This window comes from Eretmochelys imbricata, chromosome 11, assembly GCF_965152235.1.
Source record: "Eretmochelys imbricata isolate rEreImb1 chromosome 11, rEreImb1.hap1, whole genome shotgun sequence".
Classification (NCBI taxonomy): domain Eukaryota; kingdom Metazoa; phylum Chordata; order Testudines; family Cheloniidae; genus Eretmochelys; species Eretmochelys imbricata.
The window spans coordinates 59,805,392-59,825,699 of NC_135582.1; the positions used below are offsets into that span (position 1 = coordinate 59,805,392).

A 20,308-nucleotide genomic window follows, 5' to 3' on the forward strand; every position below is an offset into this window, starting at 1 on the left:
TAAAAAAAACAAAAAAACAAAACAAAAGAAACAAATGAAAAAAAACCAAGGGAGCCCAATGATGACTAAACAAATATAATTTTGCCTATGGAATATTTTGCTTTGGCACTCAAGAAAATACAGCCATGATAGAGAGGAAGCTCAATAATGTATTTACCCGGAAAAAAAAAAAAAAAAGCTGCTTGCCACTTAGTACCATGGCCTAGTGGGAGATGCTGGTTTGATTCATGGTTTCAGCCACTCCTGTCTGGTTGGGACTTGTTAGGAAGCAGATGCAGCAGGCTAAGCTTCTGGGACGGAGGAGGGGAGAGGTAAATTTCGGGCTTTGCTCAAAGTCACTATCACTGCCCAGTAAGACACTAATGGATGAAAGCAGTCTATCCATTCCTTATTCACAGTGCCTTGAGTAAACATACTGAAAGAAATCCTCCTACCCAAAAACCAATGTTTAATTAAAGTTAAAGAAATATAAAATTCCACATTGCCTTTGATTTTTAATTATCTACAGAGGTGGCAGTGAAAGCTACTTTCTGAAGTCTCCTCCAAAATTACTAGCTTTTCATAAAGCCAAAACTGAACTTGCAAGTGAAGAGTATTTCAATAGCAAGAATGGCAGGCCCGATACGTGGTTAAGTATTATGGAAGTCTGAAGAATTTTGAGGAAAGTACCTTATGATCAGGACCAAATGTGAAACTGATGTTAAGAACAAACTACAGAAGCCAGAACAGTTCTCCCTCTCATTAAAAACCCAGACCCTGGGTCATGGCTTTTCACTCTTCTACCTCGTAGATGGGCTTTCAGCTCTGAACTAGGACCAGCCACCTTAGCTTCCACGAAAAGCTCTTAGATTGGAGAAAGGAGACCTTGGCAGAGAGGGTTCAGGTGTTTTGTAGAGGTGGCTCCTATTTACTTACCTCTGCTCATATAGAATCAGGGGTTTTAAGTACACTCCTGCTACTTACCCCATCTTTTCATTTTGCTCATTCATGAGGAGATGAAGTAACTTGCCCCCAGCTGCCAGAATGAATCAGTGGCTTTACCTGGATTAGAATCCAAGATGACCTAGTTCCTAAATCTTTACTCTAATCAATGGGCAACTCAGCCTTCTGGCTGATGGGATGAGAGAACACTACATATGCCATTTGCAAAGCATGCAGATGTACGGATGGTACTGAAGAAGCTATCACAGTCAGTGCCACACTTCAAGCAGAAGTATGATGGAGAGCATGTAAAAATATTGGTTCAAACAAAAGCAGTGGAATGGAACTCATACTTTGAGCTCCTAATCCTCCCCTATCAGCCCCAAAAGCCTACAATGGACTAAAGTCAAATTACAGAAACTGAAAACACAAAAAGAGATATCTACTGAACCTTTTCCCCCCAAGTTTATGTAGTTTTGGGTCAGATTAAAAGTTTAGGATTCCTGCTATCAAACACATTACCTTGTGATATCATCGAAGACACCATATCCAGTCTTCTTATCCATCACCCACTGGCCAATGAACATACTGGGAGAGGAAGATGTCAGTTTGCCACTGCGCAGGAGACCATGCCCATGACGCACATTGTCCTGAAAACATCCTTCATACACCTCACCAGTGGCATAGCTGTAATGACAAAAAGAATGGGTATGGTTCTTATGATCTGTATTCTTTCATCCCAAGGTTTTCTGGAATAGATACTGAATTTTTCCCTTTTTCTTCAGAGACTGCACTAAACCCAAGCACAATTCTGGAATCAGATTAACAAATATGATTAGGAGGTGAATAAAAAGGGGTTGCTGCTTATGGGTCACTATAACAATGTTAAGAGCCTTTCTTAAGTGAGACATGCAATACCATGAGACATTTGTCACAATGCATTTCAAGAGAAAACTTGCAGGTTGAAAGAAGGAAGCAACATTAAAACAGAGACAGTGTAACAGCTATCAAGAGTGTGTGTGTGTGCACACATGTACAGTAAGAAAACTCCCAAGAAATCTGGAAATTAAGCCATAGAAACTGCAGCCAGGAGTTTGGGAATATGAAAATAGCACTAGGAATGCTAGTGGTGTGGAGACCTGAAACATTAGCCCTCCCCACTGGAAAGAAAACAGATCTAGTGCACCAACCAAAAGGGAATAAACTGCTACTGAAAGCTGCACTAAATATGTTAGCTGAAGTTCAAATAGTTATTGTTCCTTCTTGAACCATACTCTTGCGAGGAGCACAGATTATCTTAATGAAAGAAGGCATTACCTGTAGACTCCTTGTCCACACATTTTGCCCTCCTTCCAGTATCCCACATAATGGTCATCCTTGGTCAATGCTTTGTTTGGTATTTTGTATTCACCATACCTGCCAATGCATGAAGATCAAACAAGTGCAGTCATGATACAAATGTACAGATAAATCCAAACTCAGTTATTTACAAAAGCAGGCAGAGAACCAAAACCAACATATTTCAACATTAGACTGCACTGGGTGGCTCTGTCTCCAGCTCCAGCAGTTAGAAATAATTTTTTGTACTGAAAAAAAGGAAGAAGTTCTAAATCACTAGGTTTTTTGTTGTTTTTTTACACTGTGTACTGTTTTCCACACATTTAGTTCTGGCCTGTAGTAAGTCTTCTCTTGCTCCATCAGTGCTTAGGCTTTTCGTCCTCCACAGTGGATCCCTGCAGCACAACAATTTGCAACTCTTCAGTAAAGCTATGGAAATTCAAGTCACTCGTGGTGTAGCAAGGCCTCAGTCTACTCTTTGCAAGAATCTCTTATTTCAGATCCTAAGGCAGAAGTGGGCAAACTACGACCTTCCAGCCCGGCCCCTGAGCTCCTGGCCCGGGGGGGGCTAGTCCCTGGCCCCTCCCCTGCTGTTCCCCCTCCCCCAAGCGCTTGCTGGGCAGCACAGTTGCCCAGTGCTCTGTGCTGTGTGGTGGCGTGGTTGGCTGCAGCTGGGCAGCACGGCTGCCTGTCCTGCTGCTCTGGGCAGCGCAGCTGTAGCGTTGCCAGCCACCAGTGCTCTAGGTAAGGGGGTGCGGGGATTGGATAGAGGGCAGGGGAGTTGAGGGTGGTGGGAGTGTGGATAGGGGTCAGGACAGTCAGAGGGTGGGGAACAGGGGGGTTGAATGGGGGGCAGGGGGCAGCCAGGAAGGAGAGGGGGGGTTGGATGGGGCAGCAAGATGGGGGGCGGGGGCGCCAGGCAGGAGTTCCAGGGGCGGTAAGGGGACAGGGAGAAGGAGTTGTTGGATGGGGCAGGGGTCCTGGGGGGGGGCTGTCAGGAATGAGAGGAAAGGTTAGATGGGGCAGCGGGGGGCAGTCAGGTGCAGAGGGTCCAGGGGCGGTCGGGGGCGTGGATGGGGCAGGGGCCGGGCCATACCTGACTGTTTTGGGAGGCACAGAGCCTCCCCTACCCAGCCCTCCATACAATTTCGGAAACCAGATGTGGCCCTCAGGCCAAAAAGTTTGCCTGCCTCTGTCCTACAGGATGGTCTTCACTCCGGGGAGAGCAATGCTGCTGCAATTGATGCAGCAGGGGTTGATTTAGTGGGTCTAGTAAAGACCTGCTAAAAACTGATGGCAGTGCGCTCTCCGGTCAACCCCGGTATTCCACCTCTGAGAAGAGTAAAGAAAGTTGACCGGAAAGCGTCTCCTGCAGCACAGTGAAGACACTGGGGTAAGTTGACCTAAGCTACGTCAACTCCAGCTACACTACTCCAGTGATGTAAATAATGTAACTTAGGTCGACTTATACCAGTAGTGAAGACAAGCCCTAAGTCTGTCTCCATCGCCTGTGCACTGCTCAGGTAAAACAGACAGCTCTGCCTTCAGTATTATTGCAAGCTAAGTTCTTAGATCTCTTTTTACCTTTATGAGTCAGTCACAAACGTGGTTATTTTGGCTATGGACTTAAACATTTATAACCATTGAGAATATCTGAAGGAATAAAAGGATTGTAAAAAGCATCTAGCTAGATGGGGAAGATGGCACAGGTCTTCAATATGCTTATGAAGTGCCAGAGGCTCAAGATGTTGGTGCTGCTGTCTTTCCAGACTGGCTTGTGGTTGGGTAGATGGTTCAGACAGGAAGCAATGGACAGCAAAGTATTCAACACTGACCACATGAGCTGCATACTCCCAAATATGTGTAGTGGTGTTTAATTACAAAATTAGTATTTCTAATCTTAACTACAGCTTAATGTTTTTGACCTAGAGAACTCCCCCCACCCCTTTTTTTTTTTAAATGGATATTCTTGAGATACACTGTTGTCTGTGAATGACCAAATGGTCAGTTGGGGCTCTTAGATCTGTTATGTTGAGCTAGAGAGTTTAGGAAGTTGTCTGGAGGCTGTAAACATTCCAATCTTCCAGCCCCTAAAGGTTCAATTACATACATTAGGAAATCCTGCTGCAATGTCTAGGTTGAAGTCCCTTATGAAACCATAAATTCCTTTTAAGTACCTAATATAACCACAGTTCTCATTATCCATATAAAATGTCTATTCCTCTTTTGAAAACTATTAAGCTCTTGGTTTCAATGATATAGTGTAGAAGGAAATTCCATGGGTTAAACTATGTGTTGTACACAAAGTTATTCCTTTTTATCAGTTTTAAATGCTGCTTTTCAATTGTATTGAATAGTTCCTTTATCTTGTATTATGAGATGGGAATGCCTATTTATCTAAGTTTTCCTTCTCTATACTATTCATTTTACATATCACTATCATGTACCCTTTCTTGTTCATCAACTCTCTTAAAAGCACTCCTAACCTCCAGGCTTCTCTTTATGGAATCCTTTGCCTTTTTATTTCTTGTTGCTTTTCTCCAGGCTTTTCTATTTCTACTCTTTTGAGACGAAGTGACCAGAACTTAATACACTATTCAAGATGATGGTGCACTCCTAACTTATATAAAGGCATTATATGCCTTTTGAAAGAATAAAAATAATGAAGCCGAATCATTTAAAAAAAAAAAAAATCTTCAGATACAACAGAAGGCTTACCTAGTAAGCAAAGATAAGAAAAGCATCAGGGGGTAGCTGTGTTAGTCTGTGTCCACAAAAAAAAAACAAGGAGTCCAGTGGCACCTTAAAGACTAACAGATTTATTTGGGCATAAGCTTTCGTGGGTAAAAACCCACTTCTTCAGATGCATCTGAAGAAGTGGGTTTTTACCCATGGAATCTTATTTCCAATAAATCTGTTAGTCTTAAAAGATAAGAAAGTTGACCGATTTTTGCAGTTGACTGATCCTTCTTAAGGGAAGATGACACAGACTCGCTTGCCCATCTCTCACCATCCCCTCCTCCACTTCCAAACTTAATTTGTTTTTGTATTGTTTACTTACAGACAGCAAGCTTTTTACATACACACAACCTTGATCTAAAAAGAGAGATAACACTATCTACCATAAACACTTTCTCTGTGCTCTAGCTCAGAGGGTAGTGAACTCTGCTCTTACCCATCTTCCAGGCCATTTCGGAACATCCCGGAATACCTCCTTCCATCAGCCCATCTTAGGATCCCTCTGGAACACACGTACACCCACTACAGTTAAGCCAGTTTCACTAGTATTTCATGTTTTATGCAAGGAAAATAATGATTATTTTGCACAGCACCCGAACTACCTTTTCCTATCCCATTCAAATGTTGAGTTTGAATGCTTTTACCTGCCATGGGGTTTCCCAGAAAGCCATCGCCCATCATAGGTGGCATCTTTAAGCCGAGGGTCCTTGTAAAAGGTGTATTTTGCACTACGTGAAATAGGGGGCTCCTGCCTCTGAATATTCCCACCACTTCCATAAGGTGGTAAGTCAGATGTCCCCCTTAGGGCCTGATCCACAGCTTGGCTTATAGCCCTCAGCCACTTTGTCTGAAATAGACAGTTTATAGAAGAGTTTATTAGTAATCTAATCCATCTCTCTTTACACAGGTATTACTGCAGGACATATGTAGATAAAAATATAAGACTTTTTAGTTCCTTGGATGAATACTGCTAACATGTGATACCTATTCACATAACAGAGGTGTATCTTGTCTCACAGGTATTTTCCCCATATCCCCTGTATAGAAGGATGCTTAGTATCACCACACACTCCCACACCATGGAGGAGGAGGAAGAAACAGAAGAAAAATATATAAGGAAAGTTACCTGCAAATCACACAGGAAATCCAAAACAACTATAAATATCTATATCTCATGACAGTCATCCAACAGAAAAAAAACCAAAAAGTGAAACTGCAACAACAGACTGCCACCTCCAGGAAAAAACATGGCACCAGTACTTACCACTTGGACGCTACATGACACCTGATCATCATCAAACTTAATCAAGACTACCCCTAACTGGAGCTGAATTCTTTACTCTAAGGGCACAGGTGAAAGTAAGCTGGTCCGGTTCGGTCTGGCGTACCAGAAAGAGCTGGTACCCTGTGCCAGACTGGACCGGCTTTCCCATGCTGGTGATTTAAAGGGGCCGGGGCTCCCTGCAGCAGCCAGAGCCCCGGGCCCTTTAAATCAGTGCCGGAGCCCTGCCACCACTACCCCGGGGCTCAGTAGGCGATTTAAACGGCCAGGGGCTCCAGATGCTGCGGGGAGCCCCAGACCCTTTAAATCATCGCCCAAGCCCCGCTGCCGTAGCCCCAGGGTAGTGGCGGCAGGGCTCCGTCGGCGATTTAAAAGGCCTAAAGCCCTGGGCCCTTTAAATTGCCCCTGAGCCCCAGGGCTCCCAGCTGCCTCTGCTGCTGGTAGCTCTGGGGGTGATTTAAAGGGTCCAGAGCTCCCAGCCACCACTACCACAGCTGGAGTCCCAGGGCCTTTAAAGCTTGATTTAAAGGGCCCAGGTACTCAAAGGCCCTGCCTCTTCCGGTTGAGGCCACGCCCCTTGCTCAGGACTCCGGCATAGGTAAGTCCTTTAAGTTACTTTCACCCCTGTCTAAGGGACTGAACTTCTACCCCTCCACAGAACCTGATACCATACTAACATGTGGAGAACCAGAAGAATTATTCCAGCGATTCTGCCTTGAAGAATTCTTTCACAACTATGATGTCCTCACTGACAATCATAAGAAAAAAGAATCATCTGACTGGATACCAGAGTGGACAAAACAACACTCTTGATCATTACATGGATTGCTCCGGGGGGGAGGGGGGTGGCGCAGAAGGGGGGGGGGGGAAGGGTGAGAAATCCTTAACATACACCAACATCCTTCACAGTGACAGCATAGCTGCCTGCCTCAAATATTTACAAGACCATGGACAACCCTCAGATAGCCACCCAAACACATCAAACTCAGCCAATTTCATCCTTGCCCAGAACAATTTTACATTCAACAAACATTTTGTCCAAACCATGGGAACAGCCATAGGTCCTAGGACTGCTTCCCAATATGCCAACCTCTTCATGGGCCCCCTTGGAGAATTTGTGGACAAATGCACCCAAAACCAATGAAATACCTTAGATATATTGATGTTATTTTTATCATCTGGACAGACGACTTACATTCCCTCAGATTTCAGCAACCACCACTTCTTCATTAAACTCTGCATGCATGCATGCATGCATCAACTTCCTGGACACCACAATCAGCTTCAAACAATGGAACCCTACGGACAACTATATACAAGGACCTCCCAGATCACCACACCTATCTTCCTAGATCCAGTAACCTCTCAACCAACCACCCCAAGAAATCTGTTATCTACAGCCAGGCACTTAGACACCACAGAAGATGCTCTGAGAAGGAAGTCCGGGATACACATCTTAAACACACAAGACCACCTTCACAACAAAAAACAATACAAAAAAAACCAAAACCCCACGCTTCACCAGAGAAGTAGATCACATCATGGAACAGGCCACCCAAGTACTCTGACAGAACCTGCTTCAATACCTACCACCCCACAATGAAACCCATATGGGGTATCAAATTACAACCCATACTCAATGGGGACCCCATCCTGAAGAAATCTTTCCTGAACCCCCCACTTCTGGCTTTCATACATCCCCCCAACCTCTCCAAGCTCATCAAAAGCAAGCTACCCACAGACCGGGATACACCTACTCAAAACTGTACCAGACCCTGCCAGAACAACAGATGCAAAACCTGCAGACATATCTCCACTGCTACAAAGATCAACTCCTCCCATAACACACCTTTCAAGATCTAGGGTCCTACACATTTCTATCACAACACGTGGTCCTCACCCAGTGCACTAAATGCTTATGTGTGTGAAACCAGACAATCATTACAATCTTGAATGAACTCACAGAGGAAAATGATACAAGACAAAAACATCGTATCACCTGTTGATGAACGCTTTTCACAAAACGTTCACTCTATACCTGACCTCTCAGTCCTCATCCTTAAAGGAAACATGCACAACACTTTCAAAAAACAAGACTGGGAGTTTAAAATTCATGGTCTTAATAAAGTCACTGGATTTATGTCTTACTACAGTAATCTATAAGCCATTACGCCCCCACCCCTCTGTTTTTGTCCTGTTACTACAGAGATGTTAACAGTCCACTCTACCTTGATTGGTCCCATAGAATATGTGATAACTACTTACTTATTCTAAACTATCTGTTCAATCTTGTATTTAGCTGTGACACTTTATGTTTCCCAGATCTGAAGAACTCTGTATAGCTTGAAAGCTTGTCTCGCTCACCAACAGAAGTTGCTCCAATAAAAGATATTAGCTTACCCACCTTGTCTCTCTAGCGTCACCAGAGGTAATTAAGAAGTTCTGCATCTGCCTACCTTTTCCTGTGGTGTTGATGAAAGAAGAATGAAGTGTTCCTCTGGTGTAGTAACCTTCAAACCATTCCTAAGTGGAAACAAGAATAAAACCATTCAAGAAAAGACCTTTCACTAGCTGGTGAAATTTTCAGCCTGGAAAAATAACCTAGATTTCTTACCGAAGGAGGGATAGGTTAGCTTTTTTTTTTTTTAAAAATGAGTGTTACAGTGAGCATCACTTAGCTTTAACTGCTGGTTTAAAAGAACAGTAACAAGGAGCCTCAGAAATTGCTAATTTTTGCACTTTTCCTCATCACCCCAACTGTAAATCACATGAGTGCATGAACAAGTACAAAACAAGAATATAGGATTCTGCTATTTTAACCAAGCACAGTGAAATACAAAAATAAAATAAATAAATAGAACTACATTAGAAGACTATATGGACCAAGGACACATCCCGTACCATGCCTGGCTTACAAGACTTAGTCCAAATGGTTGCAAATTTTATTTATTATTATTATTAATTATTTAGAGGCATCTGACTATTTCAGCAATAAAAAAAGAATGAACCCTAGTTACAGAGGAATACTCACACATTACCAGCTTCTTCTGAAAGAGCCTCCACCCACAGCGTGGAAAGGGGGAAAATATGATGTGTTGAAAACTGTAGCAAGGGGAAGGAAGGGGAAAAACAAAAAATAAATTGCTCATACCCCCATTTGCCCCAGCCCAAATTCCTTATGATGTATCTTCCCCGCAGCTTTGTCTCCCCGCAGCTGAGAATGCGCATGAGACTTGTGCCCTGAAAGCTAGTTGTTCCTACAAGTGCCAGCTGCAAACCATGACCCCTGTGAAGCCATAATGAAGACTCTGACATATGAATATTTTTTATGCTGGACACACAGGGTTATTTCAACTCTTTGGAAACAGGCAACACTTCTCACTTTTAGGTATCCCAGCACCATCGTGAGACACAATATAAAAACCTAGATTAAGAATGACAGACTCACCATATGACAGGTTTCAGAGTAACAGCCGTGCATCCGATGAAGTGAGCTGTAGCTCACGAAAGCTTATGCTCAAATAAATTGGTTAGTCTCTAAGGTGCCACAAGTACTCCTCATTCTTTAGGCTCACCATATGGAAATATTGTCACATGCTTTCAACCAGCTGGGGTGAAAATAGTTCAGTTCTGAGAGTTATGGGAGCTGGCTCACCTGAGCATGGACAAGAGCATCATTAAAGAGGATGAACCAGTTCACCGAGAATCTCCCAGCATGCTGTAGGGACAACCCTCGATTACTGCTTTCACAGATTAACCGACGTTCTGGTCTCCTCAAGGAATCCTACCATTAAGATTTAAAAAAAAAAAAAAAAAAAAAATATTAAATGTGCTTGAGTGTCTGAATTTCAGTGCAGTCTGTGTTATGATTATTGTTTACAAAAAGGGCCAAATTGAGATATTGGGTTAAAACTTCCAAAAATTAGAGAGGCTCAAGTAGATCATCATCATAAAGCAGGGAAATGTAGGGAGAGGAAAGTAGTGACTTCAGAGCCAGGCCTATACAAACATGCAGTTGGATGCTAGTGGTAATAGCAACTTAGCTGTCATCATACTGTCATTTTCCCAGGAAAGGTCTTCCAGAAGCTTAGTGTGTATTCTGCTTCCTTCCTTTTCCTATTGAGATGGACAGCAAGAGTCTCATAGCAAGAACTGGAATCTTGTAGTTTTTGGTATTCTGGAGATGTCTAAAGGGTAACGAACAAAAATAAATGGTTCTGTGAGACACAACGTTTCAAAGGATTTGTACCAACCACAATGGGTTAGTAGTCATGAGCCCCTGACTGCAGGGGAGGCCACCCTGCTGCTGAGTGGCTCTGTCCTCAGGCCCTCTGTGACAGCAGAAGTGCAGAGGGCTCCCTGTGCTGCCAGTGACACATGATCCCTGCAGGTGTGGAGAAGGCTGCAGTCCTGGGCTGGCAGAGCAGAGACCCTCAGCCAAGGCCGCAAGGAGGATGACTAGCCCCTGACAATGAGGGAGGCTACCCCACTACTAAACTGCTCCTGCCCAGGGCACAGCCCTTTAGAAATAGGATGGCCTCCCCCATGTCCCGGGGCTCATCCTCCTCCCTGCTGTCACAGGCATGAGGGAGCAGGGCCATGACAGCAGGGCCACAGAAGGCTCCCTGCATGGTGGCAAGGCCAGTGACACTGAATCTCTGCAGGCACAAGTGTGGGGGAGGGGGGGGGGCTGTACACCTACCAACTGTTACCAATCAATTTTTTTTTCATCAATTTCAGCATGTCAGCTGAAATCAATGTGTACTGACAGTGATTAAAATAGAATTCTGCCAAGCCTACTTATAAACCTAAAGAGATAAGGGTTTTAATCAAATTGTTGTAGTATAGCCTTATAACAAATATTAGTTTAGTGATTTCATGGTTTGGTGATACCAATGTGTAATCAAAAAACAAGCAATCCCACCCCCAAAAATCTCCTACCAATTAAGGTTCATACATGACAAGATGGCTTACCACTTCAAAACATGTAGCAAGCTTTAGCAAAACTCTAGCATAGTTATGAAGTCGTCTGACTGGCAAGAAAAACAGGGTATTTAGCACTTCGACCAACTGTATGTTTTCCTCCTTCATTTCAGCTAGATCTTGTAACAACTCCTGGTTTTTACCTAAAAAGTCACTGAAGGTGAAAGAATGATACAACAAAACAAAACCTTAGTAATGCTTTGAAGTACTATTACAGAGCTCCCCTTATGGGGTTATATCAAACTAGCAGAGATTAAAAAGAGCAAGATGAACAGCACAAAGGATCCATTCCCATTATGGTTTGAATAGATTTAGTTATAACACAGCAACATAGCTCTATGCTAACTTCAGTACTGGACTTGTTCGCTGACGTCAGTTAATTTAGTGACTGTGCATGAATGCGCAGATTTGCTGAAGGAACAGTTACTCTCCAAGGAGGAAACTAGACAGCTACTTGCCTTTTTCCCATTAGATCTCTAAGTAGCCAGGTGAAAATATATAAGGAGAATGGGTTTCCATGCCACCTGTTAAACTAATGTGTCTCCAATACTGAGAAAAGTGATTTGCATAACAAAGTGCAATAAAAAGTCCCTATCTTTGCTCCAATGTAACTCCCTAAACACCTTTGTGTATTCTATTCCCCACCACTGTTGTTCAATGAAGTTGAACAGCCTTTTCCCCCAGCTAGAAAAAATCATATCCTACTTCAAAGATACACAGGGAATTTAAGTCAATCCTCAGTCTGATTTCCTAAATGGAGGATTAATTTAGTTCATGTAAGAGGATGGAAATAGTTATGAGAATACTACATTTGGGAGCAACAACAAGATTTCTTCACACACACAAAAATCAACTCCACTTCTCCTTTCCTTCAACAAAGGGGTGGGTGTGTGGGTGTGTGATGTGTGTGCACACACACGCACACACAGGCAATTATTCACAGAAGCTATTTGAACAGGGAATTCTGTGAGGCTCAAACAATCTGAAAAGCAAGCAACAGAGAACAAAGAACCAGCTTGCACAGCAGGACATCTAAGAGTTCTACATGATCAGCAAGATGCTGTCGCACAAATATCAAATGAATATACCTTGCCTCCTTCTGCCCATGAGATTTAGGAGTCTTCTTGTTCAATAAGCATAAGGGGAAAACAAGCTTTCTTTGGAGATAAGACTGCTTTTCTTAGGACACAAGACTAACCATCTGGATAGACTGCATTTTTAAAGTGCTTTGAGATCCTCACATGGAAGTCTCTGTAGCAGTATCAAGTAATAGAGTCCTCATGCCCACAGGTCTTGCCCACTGTCTCAGAAGAAATACCCAAGAGTCTGCCAACAAATTAGGACTCCTGGTGAAACTCATACTTTGAGTTTTTTTGTTGTTTACATATATAAGGTTTGACTACTAAAATGTCCATATTGGGAAATATCTATAGGAGATCAGCTTACATTAACCATTGACAGAGACTATCCTGCTGAAAAGCGCTCACAGATAGAATGAATCATTCTAACGACAATTATCTGCAAAGAAACCTTCTTGTTTTTTGTTACAAGGAACAGACCAAATTTCTAAAACTCATTTCCTCCCTGAAGTTTCAGAACCTGAAAAAGTGTTAGCTATCTAATGCGACTTAGGTGTCCGTATTAGAAGCTGTCACTACTGACAGGGACATTAGATAAAGATTTCAGTATGCTGAGTAGCTCCAGTATCTGAAATTGTCAGTGGATCTACAGTTTGTCCCAGAAATTTTGCCTGTACTGGGAGTTTGTATTTAGAGCTTGCAACACTGCACTATTAAAAAAATTGATCAATGCATAGGTAGATGGGTCTGAACCTTTTTCCATTGAAAGATTTCATATTTAGCAAGGCACAGATGGTCCTCAGATGCACTCTAGAATTCTTTGCATTGGCTCCTAGGACACTTTGAAAGGAGGTAACACAGACATGGTTTATGGAGTGCTTTGTACACCAGAGGATGGACAACTAACTGAGTCTCTCCCATATCACTGGAAGAATTGAAACAAGAAACTTTTGCAAGACTGCAACTCCTAAGACACCAACTTATAACCCCCAAATTGCAATCACTTTTCCAAAGAATGAAGAGAGCCAAAAGATGTATTAGGTTGTTAATTCTGCATTGACAGAGATGAACTGTTATTTTCAATTGTTATCATACAACTGATAACCATCATTTTAAAGAATAAACACTAAACGTCAGTGACATCATTCAGAGCAGCTTGAGAGGATCAACACTATGGAGAGTAAAGTACAATTACTCTTCCTTCCAGTCAAACAAGAGTTCCACTCACCTAATAAGGGACAGTGTTCTCCTTGACAAGAACAAGAAAAGAATAATATTCTTAAAAAAGAGGTGCCTCAAAATGCTGTACTATTAAATACTGCAAAATTAACAAAGATAAGTTAGGAGCAGTATTATCTAAGCTTATTAGCTCTTGAAGAAAGTTAGCTGCCATGGATTTACTTGGGAGTAATCTATATAAGGATCATATTTATAGGCATTGTGAATGGATGATAGAAGGTTTAGCCTTCAGCTAAGCTCTCATGAACCATGATCTGACAAGTCTATTTAAAATAATGTCAGTCAATTTTTGTTTACTCTTTCTTTCTCCACCTTCAAGAAAGCAGACCTAACTAAATACCTTCACTACTATTTATAAAAAGGGATAATATATCACAGATGAGGACAGGTATACTGAAATTTCTCTTCACCTGATGGGAAAGAAATTACGGTACCCAAAAGTCCTGAAAGATTATGTGAGGGAAGCCAGGAAAATAAAATAAATAAATACATATATCTGCGTGTCCATTATCATGCATATATGTTAACACAACAAAGTAAGTCCTTCTGATTAAGGAAACAAACACTAGAAAAGATTTACTTACATTGCTGGCTTTGCAAGAAGCATGAATCCTCCCATCACCAGAAAGTTTGTTACAGCTGTGCAATACCTAGAACAGATAAGAAAAAACAAACCTCATTTTCAAATTAAAAAACCACCTTCTGAAATCTCTGGGGAGAAGGGCAGTGAATTCCTTTATCTCTCAGCATTTTTACCAAATAATAATAGATTTTCAGTACCCACTTTATTACAAGAGTGCTTGAAAGATGCTTTTAGGTCAGGAGAGAGAGAGAGAGAGAGACAGACAGACAGACAGACAGCGCGAGTGAGCAAGCGCATGCACGCACGCTACATTTGCGCATTTACATTCTCAACAATAATGCAGCTCCGAAGTCAAGCTTTCCATAACAAACTATTAACTCAGCCACATTCAACACCGTGTACGTTGCATCCCAAAGTACCGATTTGGCTATTAGTGCCATGTAGCTCTGTTACTTTGCTATAGAAACCTTAGCATTTGGATTTCCCTACGTCTGTGTATCCATGAAATGGCTATCTGGTCCTACACAATGGGCTAGTTTAATTTCTTATTATATTAAAAACAATAGGATCTCTTTCTTGCCATTTCAACCACTCCCTTAACCGGAAATTTGAACAAACATTCCTCTGGAGTGGTTAGGGACAGGCCTTCTACAATCTGACCAAAAGGATTCTCTTGGCCATAGTATTTAATACAACAAATTGTCAGCAAACCAAACCAAATAAAAAAAACAGCATGCATATGGGATATTTTCTGCAGTGTCGGTTTGAGCTTTTCTTTATTGGAAAACTGATTTTGCACTTCATCTTTTGTCCATGCCACAAAGGGCTTTTGTTGAGCAGTACTGATCTTCAGGAGAGAGAGATAAGGTAGGATTTCCATTTTTGCCCTGACAAGAACTTTTGTTTGTTTGTTCAATGAATCTTTTGGTATTTCTTGAACATGCCTGCTTAGCCTCAGTGATACCATGAAGTGGTGAACGTAAAGGAATACAAAAGTTCACATTTTTGACCTGAAGGGATTTTAGTTTTCTGCTGGTTTCCTCCCCCTCCTTCTTTAATCCTCTTCTCCTCTCTCTTACTGTCTCTCAGGCCGGATGTTAAGTATATTGATGAGTAGAGCCCTGTAAATCTGTGGATATTTTATATCCGTAGATGCTGATTTCCACAGACCATTTTTGCAGATTGGATGTGGATACAAATTTTGTATCCGTGCAGGGTTCTATTGATAACTATTTTATTATTCATATGACCTTGAAATATTCAGGAACAACCACCTGTCATAAAACCTTGTCCTCCAAACCTTCAGGTTCAGATTCAGAACATGCTCTTTCTTCAAAAAGGCAACAGGGGAGCTGCTGTAGGAAGAAAACATTTAGTCTGAATCTTCATGACTGCTGGATGAAGATCTTGAACTATGAGCCTTCTTATACTCTCAGACTAGTGCCTTGCTAGACTCTCTTCCGGAGAGGAAAAAAGATAAACTAAAAAATGAGAGACTGCTTTAAAAAAAAAATGTCTTGAGCTTCTTCCTTTGTTTATGTTTAGAGACATACAGTTCTAAAGCCAAGGAGAAATTCCATTTCTGTACAGCTAGACAAAAATATTCCTCCAGATCAGGGAGGACAGTTTTGGTTTTCCTGCAGATCAGAGATAGGAGCCTGGGGATTTATATCTTAACACAGAATGACAGGCCCTACCTTTGAAGCATTAAGTAAAGCTTAAAAAGTCACCTGGAAAGAAAAATAACCCAAGCATGTACCCTTTTTTAGGCTTTATAAAGAAAACTGGAAAGGATTCTCACTCCCAGGCACAAATGAGAAAATCAGGTTGTATCTACCGTAGAAGATGATTCTATGGTGACTGAAGAACTAATCAAATTATGATATCATAGGAATTGAGAGGAAAGGCAATTTTAATCTTACTATTTTGAACTGTTTTTTTAAAATGGGTGTAACATCAGTACCCAATGAACATTTGGAACAAAGAATATCTTCGTTAAAGACAACATTCCTGAGATTTCTGTGGCCAAAATAAATAAATAAATAAATAAATAAATCAAGCAAATTTTTAAAAAGCTCTACAGGTCATAAAAAATTAGGCTTGGTCTACAACTAAGACTTAGCAGTATAACACTATTTCTTTGGTTTAAAAAAAAAAAATAAATCACACTACTAAGGTGGTTATACCAGTAATAGCCCTACTGTGGATACACTTATATCAGTATACAGGTGACATAATAGTATAGCTATTCCCCTTCCCCACACAGGAATAAAGTATCTTTATACTGATATAACTCTGCCTGCACTAGGAGGGCTATACAGCTTTAACTATACCAATAACTTTTATGTTTAGAAAAGCCCTTAAGAAAGGTGAGGCAGTAAGAAGAGGTCTCCACTGACACAAACCTTTCCTGTTTCCCAAAGACAAATATACCTGAGGCCTCTGAAGTAACTGTAACCTTCCTGAATACTCAATCTTTTTCTTCTCACCAACTGCAAGAGATGCAGGGCAGGCCACAGAGATGTCTGCCATAATCAACAGTTTTGTGAGGTATAAAATTCAGCTTCCCTCTCCTGTTGTTCTCCAACCTGGGTGATCCCTGGCTGAGAGGGAGGTTGCCTCTAGCTCTGCTGCTTTGACTGCACTACTTTTAAAAAAGGCACAAGTCCCCCTCAATATATAACTGGAGTATTCAACGTGTGCACTTTTTGAGGTACTGTGAGGGCCTTTTAGTTTTGTAATTGGTTCCCTCAGTCATTTGGCGATTCTACCTAGAACTGAAGGAGCACTGTGAGGTGCTTCAGAAAAGAAGATGCTAATTATCAGAAGACTCCTAAAAGTTAATTTATCAATTTAAGTAAGTTGCCATATATATCCCTTTTAGGGGGTAAAATTGCTGTTATTTATGCTCTGCAAAGTGGGAGGCCTGAAGGTAGCCAGGTCCTGCTGAGAGAGAGAGAAAAATATGGCAAGGAACAAGAAGATAGGATTTAAACCGAAGCCAAAGAGTAACTGGTCCTTAACCCCCAATCTGGCTGACAACAGGCTAGCCCCTCTTTACCACGTCTGTCATTCTTATAGTGGCAAATGCTGTAGTATAACAATCAAGGATAACTCAAAAGAGTTTAAGGTCTCTTTCAAACCTCAGATCAGAAACTGAATCTGTAGACTTGGGAAAAAAAGAAGATCACAAATCAATGCACTTTCAAAGATGTTAACATCAGTTCTTCCACCTATCTACCACATCAGTTCAGGTTCAATGTTTCCACCACAACAGTGACACCAAACTTTATAAACATTGCAGCAGGCACAGGAAGAGAGTAGTCTCTACAGACCAGCACTTTACATTTGAATATCTAGATTAAAAGACTCACTATAGGAAAAGACAGAAAATGGTTTTAAGGCAGCAGCATAGAAAGCCTGGCTGGGAAGTAGCAAGTTCAGCAGTGTCTGGGGCCACAGGAGAGAGCTTTTCCACTGGAACAAAGGACCATCATAAACTTCACCACATCTGCTCTAAGTGCAAGGCACATGCCTTTGACCTTGCTTTTTTCAACATGAATATGTAGCAACACGTGTTTACACCATATTTTTATAAATTAAAAAATAAAATCCCAAACAAAAACACTCCACTGCACACTTCTCCACCTGGAGAGAAGTTGACAGAACACATGACAGATACTAGCTTAATGCACTACTAGAAGGCACTCAGATACAACCATGACTAATGAAGTATAAGAACCTACAGAGAATAGAATGGATGGAGAAATATGCAGAGGAGATGAAGGAAAGCATTAAGGACCTGAAGAGAAAGATAGCAGTGAGGAAAAACAGCAGCAGACAGGAGGTGAAAAACAAGAGGAGACTAAGAAAGAATATGCAGAGATCCCAGATGAGAAGGAAAAACAGGGAGAGAAACCAAGAAAACCACCCCGCCAGAAGCAGCACTCTGTTTCAGTCACCAATAATGTGGAAAGCACCAACTACATAAGAGCAAACTAATAGTAAGAACCAGCTCTGGAAACCAAGTCACAGGAAAAGCTGTACCTGGAACAGACAGGAATAGAGACAGTGGGGAGATGTCTGTCGCTGAATAACTTATGGGATGTACTTAATGCATGATGAGGTTTTGGTTTTTATATGTTATAGTTTTTTTGCTGAGCAAAAAATATCCACTGGTATTGTCAGTTCAGCTCATTAAGAGAAACCAAGTGTCATTTACTGTTGCAGACAGAAACATGAAAATTGTCATCTCGGACATCAAAGAGGGAAAGAAACTGGTTATTCCAATTAATCAATATATTTAAAAACAAAAACATTTGCGTGACTCACACTTAGGAAAGGTGATGTACTGACTGCCCTGGTGACTGAAGTTCAGCCACAAAAACAGGTACAATACAGGCAGCTGTCATGCAGAGTTCCCTTAGAGTCTCTCCAGTGTACTCCAATACTCACCTGTAACAAGGCAACCTCTCTGGTTGAAAACAGGACACATTTTGTGCCCAAGATTTTTGGTAATCTTGACAGAGAGGCCAAAAAGGATGTCAACTGTGGTGGGTTGTAATACCTATCCCCTTGGAAATGAACTAAATACTAAATTCAACTGAACCATTCTCTTTAAACTTGTATGTGGTGTTGCAAGCCTATAATCTTCTATTTCTGATCTGGATTCACATTCCCCTATACAAATATTACAATCACTGGGCAGTTAAAACTTCAGGCTGAAGCTGCCTCACTTTTCGTAACTTTTAAAATGCACAAGTTAAGGTGCAATAGCAGACTGCAGTGCCACAAAATCCCAGAAATTCTACATGGGCAGCCATCTGCACAAGTGCAAAGACTGATGGACTTCAAATGGGGCTCTGAGGATAGATCTCTGTACAGTCACTTACCAGATGGGAACCTTTAATAATTAAATATAGTTCTTATTCCACACTTCTTGATTTAAAGAGGTCAACTAATGGAACATTCAATAAAAATACAGAAGATTGCATACTTAGTGCTATCTTTAATTGTTATATGGTGGACATCATGGTGACTGTGCTTTGGAAAAAAAGGGCTAGGATATTTAAAAATAATTATTCTAGAAACTAGAATGGCTCCAGCTTTTGGATATAAGTTTGAGGCAGTTATCAAATGTATGTACCTAGTTAGTTAAATATTGCTCCTGTGCCGGGCAACTTAAAAAAAAATATTTGTGTAATAGCCTCTTTGAGACAGAATTATCTCCAAAAAAAGAGCATTCAGATTAATCTGGTAAGACCCTTTATAGTACAAGTATACGTATTATATTGACAGTGGAGATAAATTGTTCTGTAATAAACTTTTTTGCAATATTACTTCCTACAGATGTATGTGCAGCAGCCAATCAAATGTGAATAAGTGAACCACTACATTTTTCTTTTTAAGTATCAAAAAGGTCTAGGCCACTGTATAGACAAAGGACTTGAAATCTGTAGTTTAAACACAGAGGGCTTTTTTTTTTTTAAATCTTATTGCAAATTGTTTGAGTTAGGGTTTATCTATGCTTAAAATGCTACAGTGGCACAACTGCAGCGCTACAGCTGTTCTCCCATTGCTGTAGCCAATCTATCTCCCCAGGAGGTGGTAGCTAGGTCAACAGAATTCTTCCATTGACCTAGCACAGACTAGATGAGGGTTTAGGTTGGCATAGCTACATGTCTGAAGGGTGTGGATTTTTCACATTCTTGAGACACGTAGCTATGCCAATGTAAGTTTTCACTGTAGACCAGCCCTTATATTGCAAGATATTAAATTTGCAGAACATTAGGATTCTGCTTGGCAACGGAGGTTTCCTTATGCCAGTCTCCCTATGATCTATTCTTCTCTGTTACAGAGATATTCTGCTCTACAGAATAAACCTGCAGACACTCAGTATGAGACAGATGTTAACACTTGCTCTGTATAACTGTCCAAGAAGAGACTAGAATGCTTCAGGATGGCCAAGCTCTTTGCCTCCTTTATCCCATGAAGAAAACTACTCAGAGAAGCTCCATGTTGACCAATCAGATAACATAGCTTGCTGAACCTGCTTGCCATATCCTGCAACTGCTGGACTGTAGTTGTAGTGCCCAAGTTATCTGTAAAAAACAAGAAAGCAATATAACGTACATTTCCAAAAGA

The 20,308-nt window shown here is 41.3% G+C and overlaps 1 protein-coding gene across 5 annotated transcripts in view; it reads right to left on the bottom strand.

Annotated features, from left to right (window-relative positions):
• ALS2 (alsin Rho guanine nucleotide exchange factor ALS2) overlaps positions 1-20,308 on the bottom strand; it is a 68,618-nt gene that overhangs the window by 27,844 nt on the left and 20,466 nt on the right. For 4 of the 5 annotated variants that reach the window (XM_077829693.1, XM_077829692.1, XM_077829696.1 and 1 more), the window contains 11 exons: positions 20,085-20,265; positions 14,166-14,231; positions 11,255-11,417; positions 10,336-10,467; positions 9,936-10,064; positions 9,312-9,382; positions 8,737-8,803; positions 5,643-5,845; positions 5,435-5,500; positions 2,239-2,337; positions 1,444-1,608 (listed from right to left, as the gene is read on the bottom strand). In XM_077829693.1, the coding sequence (XP_077685819.1) occupies positions 1,444-1,608; positions 2,239-2,337; positions 5,435-5,500; positions 5,643-5,845; positions 8,737-8,803; positions 9,312-9,382; positions 9,936-10,064; positions 10,336-10,467; positions 11,255-11,417; positions 14,166-14,231; positions 20,085-20,265 (1,342 nt within the window). The remainder of the gene's footprint in view (positions 1-1,443; positions 1,609-2,238; positions 2,338-5,434; positions 5,501-5,642; positions 5,846-8,736; positions 8,804-9,311; positions 9,383-9,935; positions 10,065-10,335; positions 10,468-11,254; positions 11,418-14,165; positions 14,232-20,084; positions 20,266-20,308) is intronic. The other variant, XM_077829697.1, reaches the window with a different exon arrangement.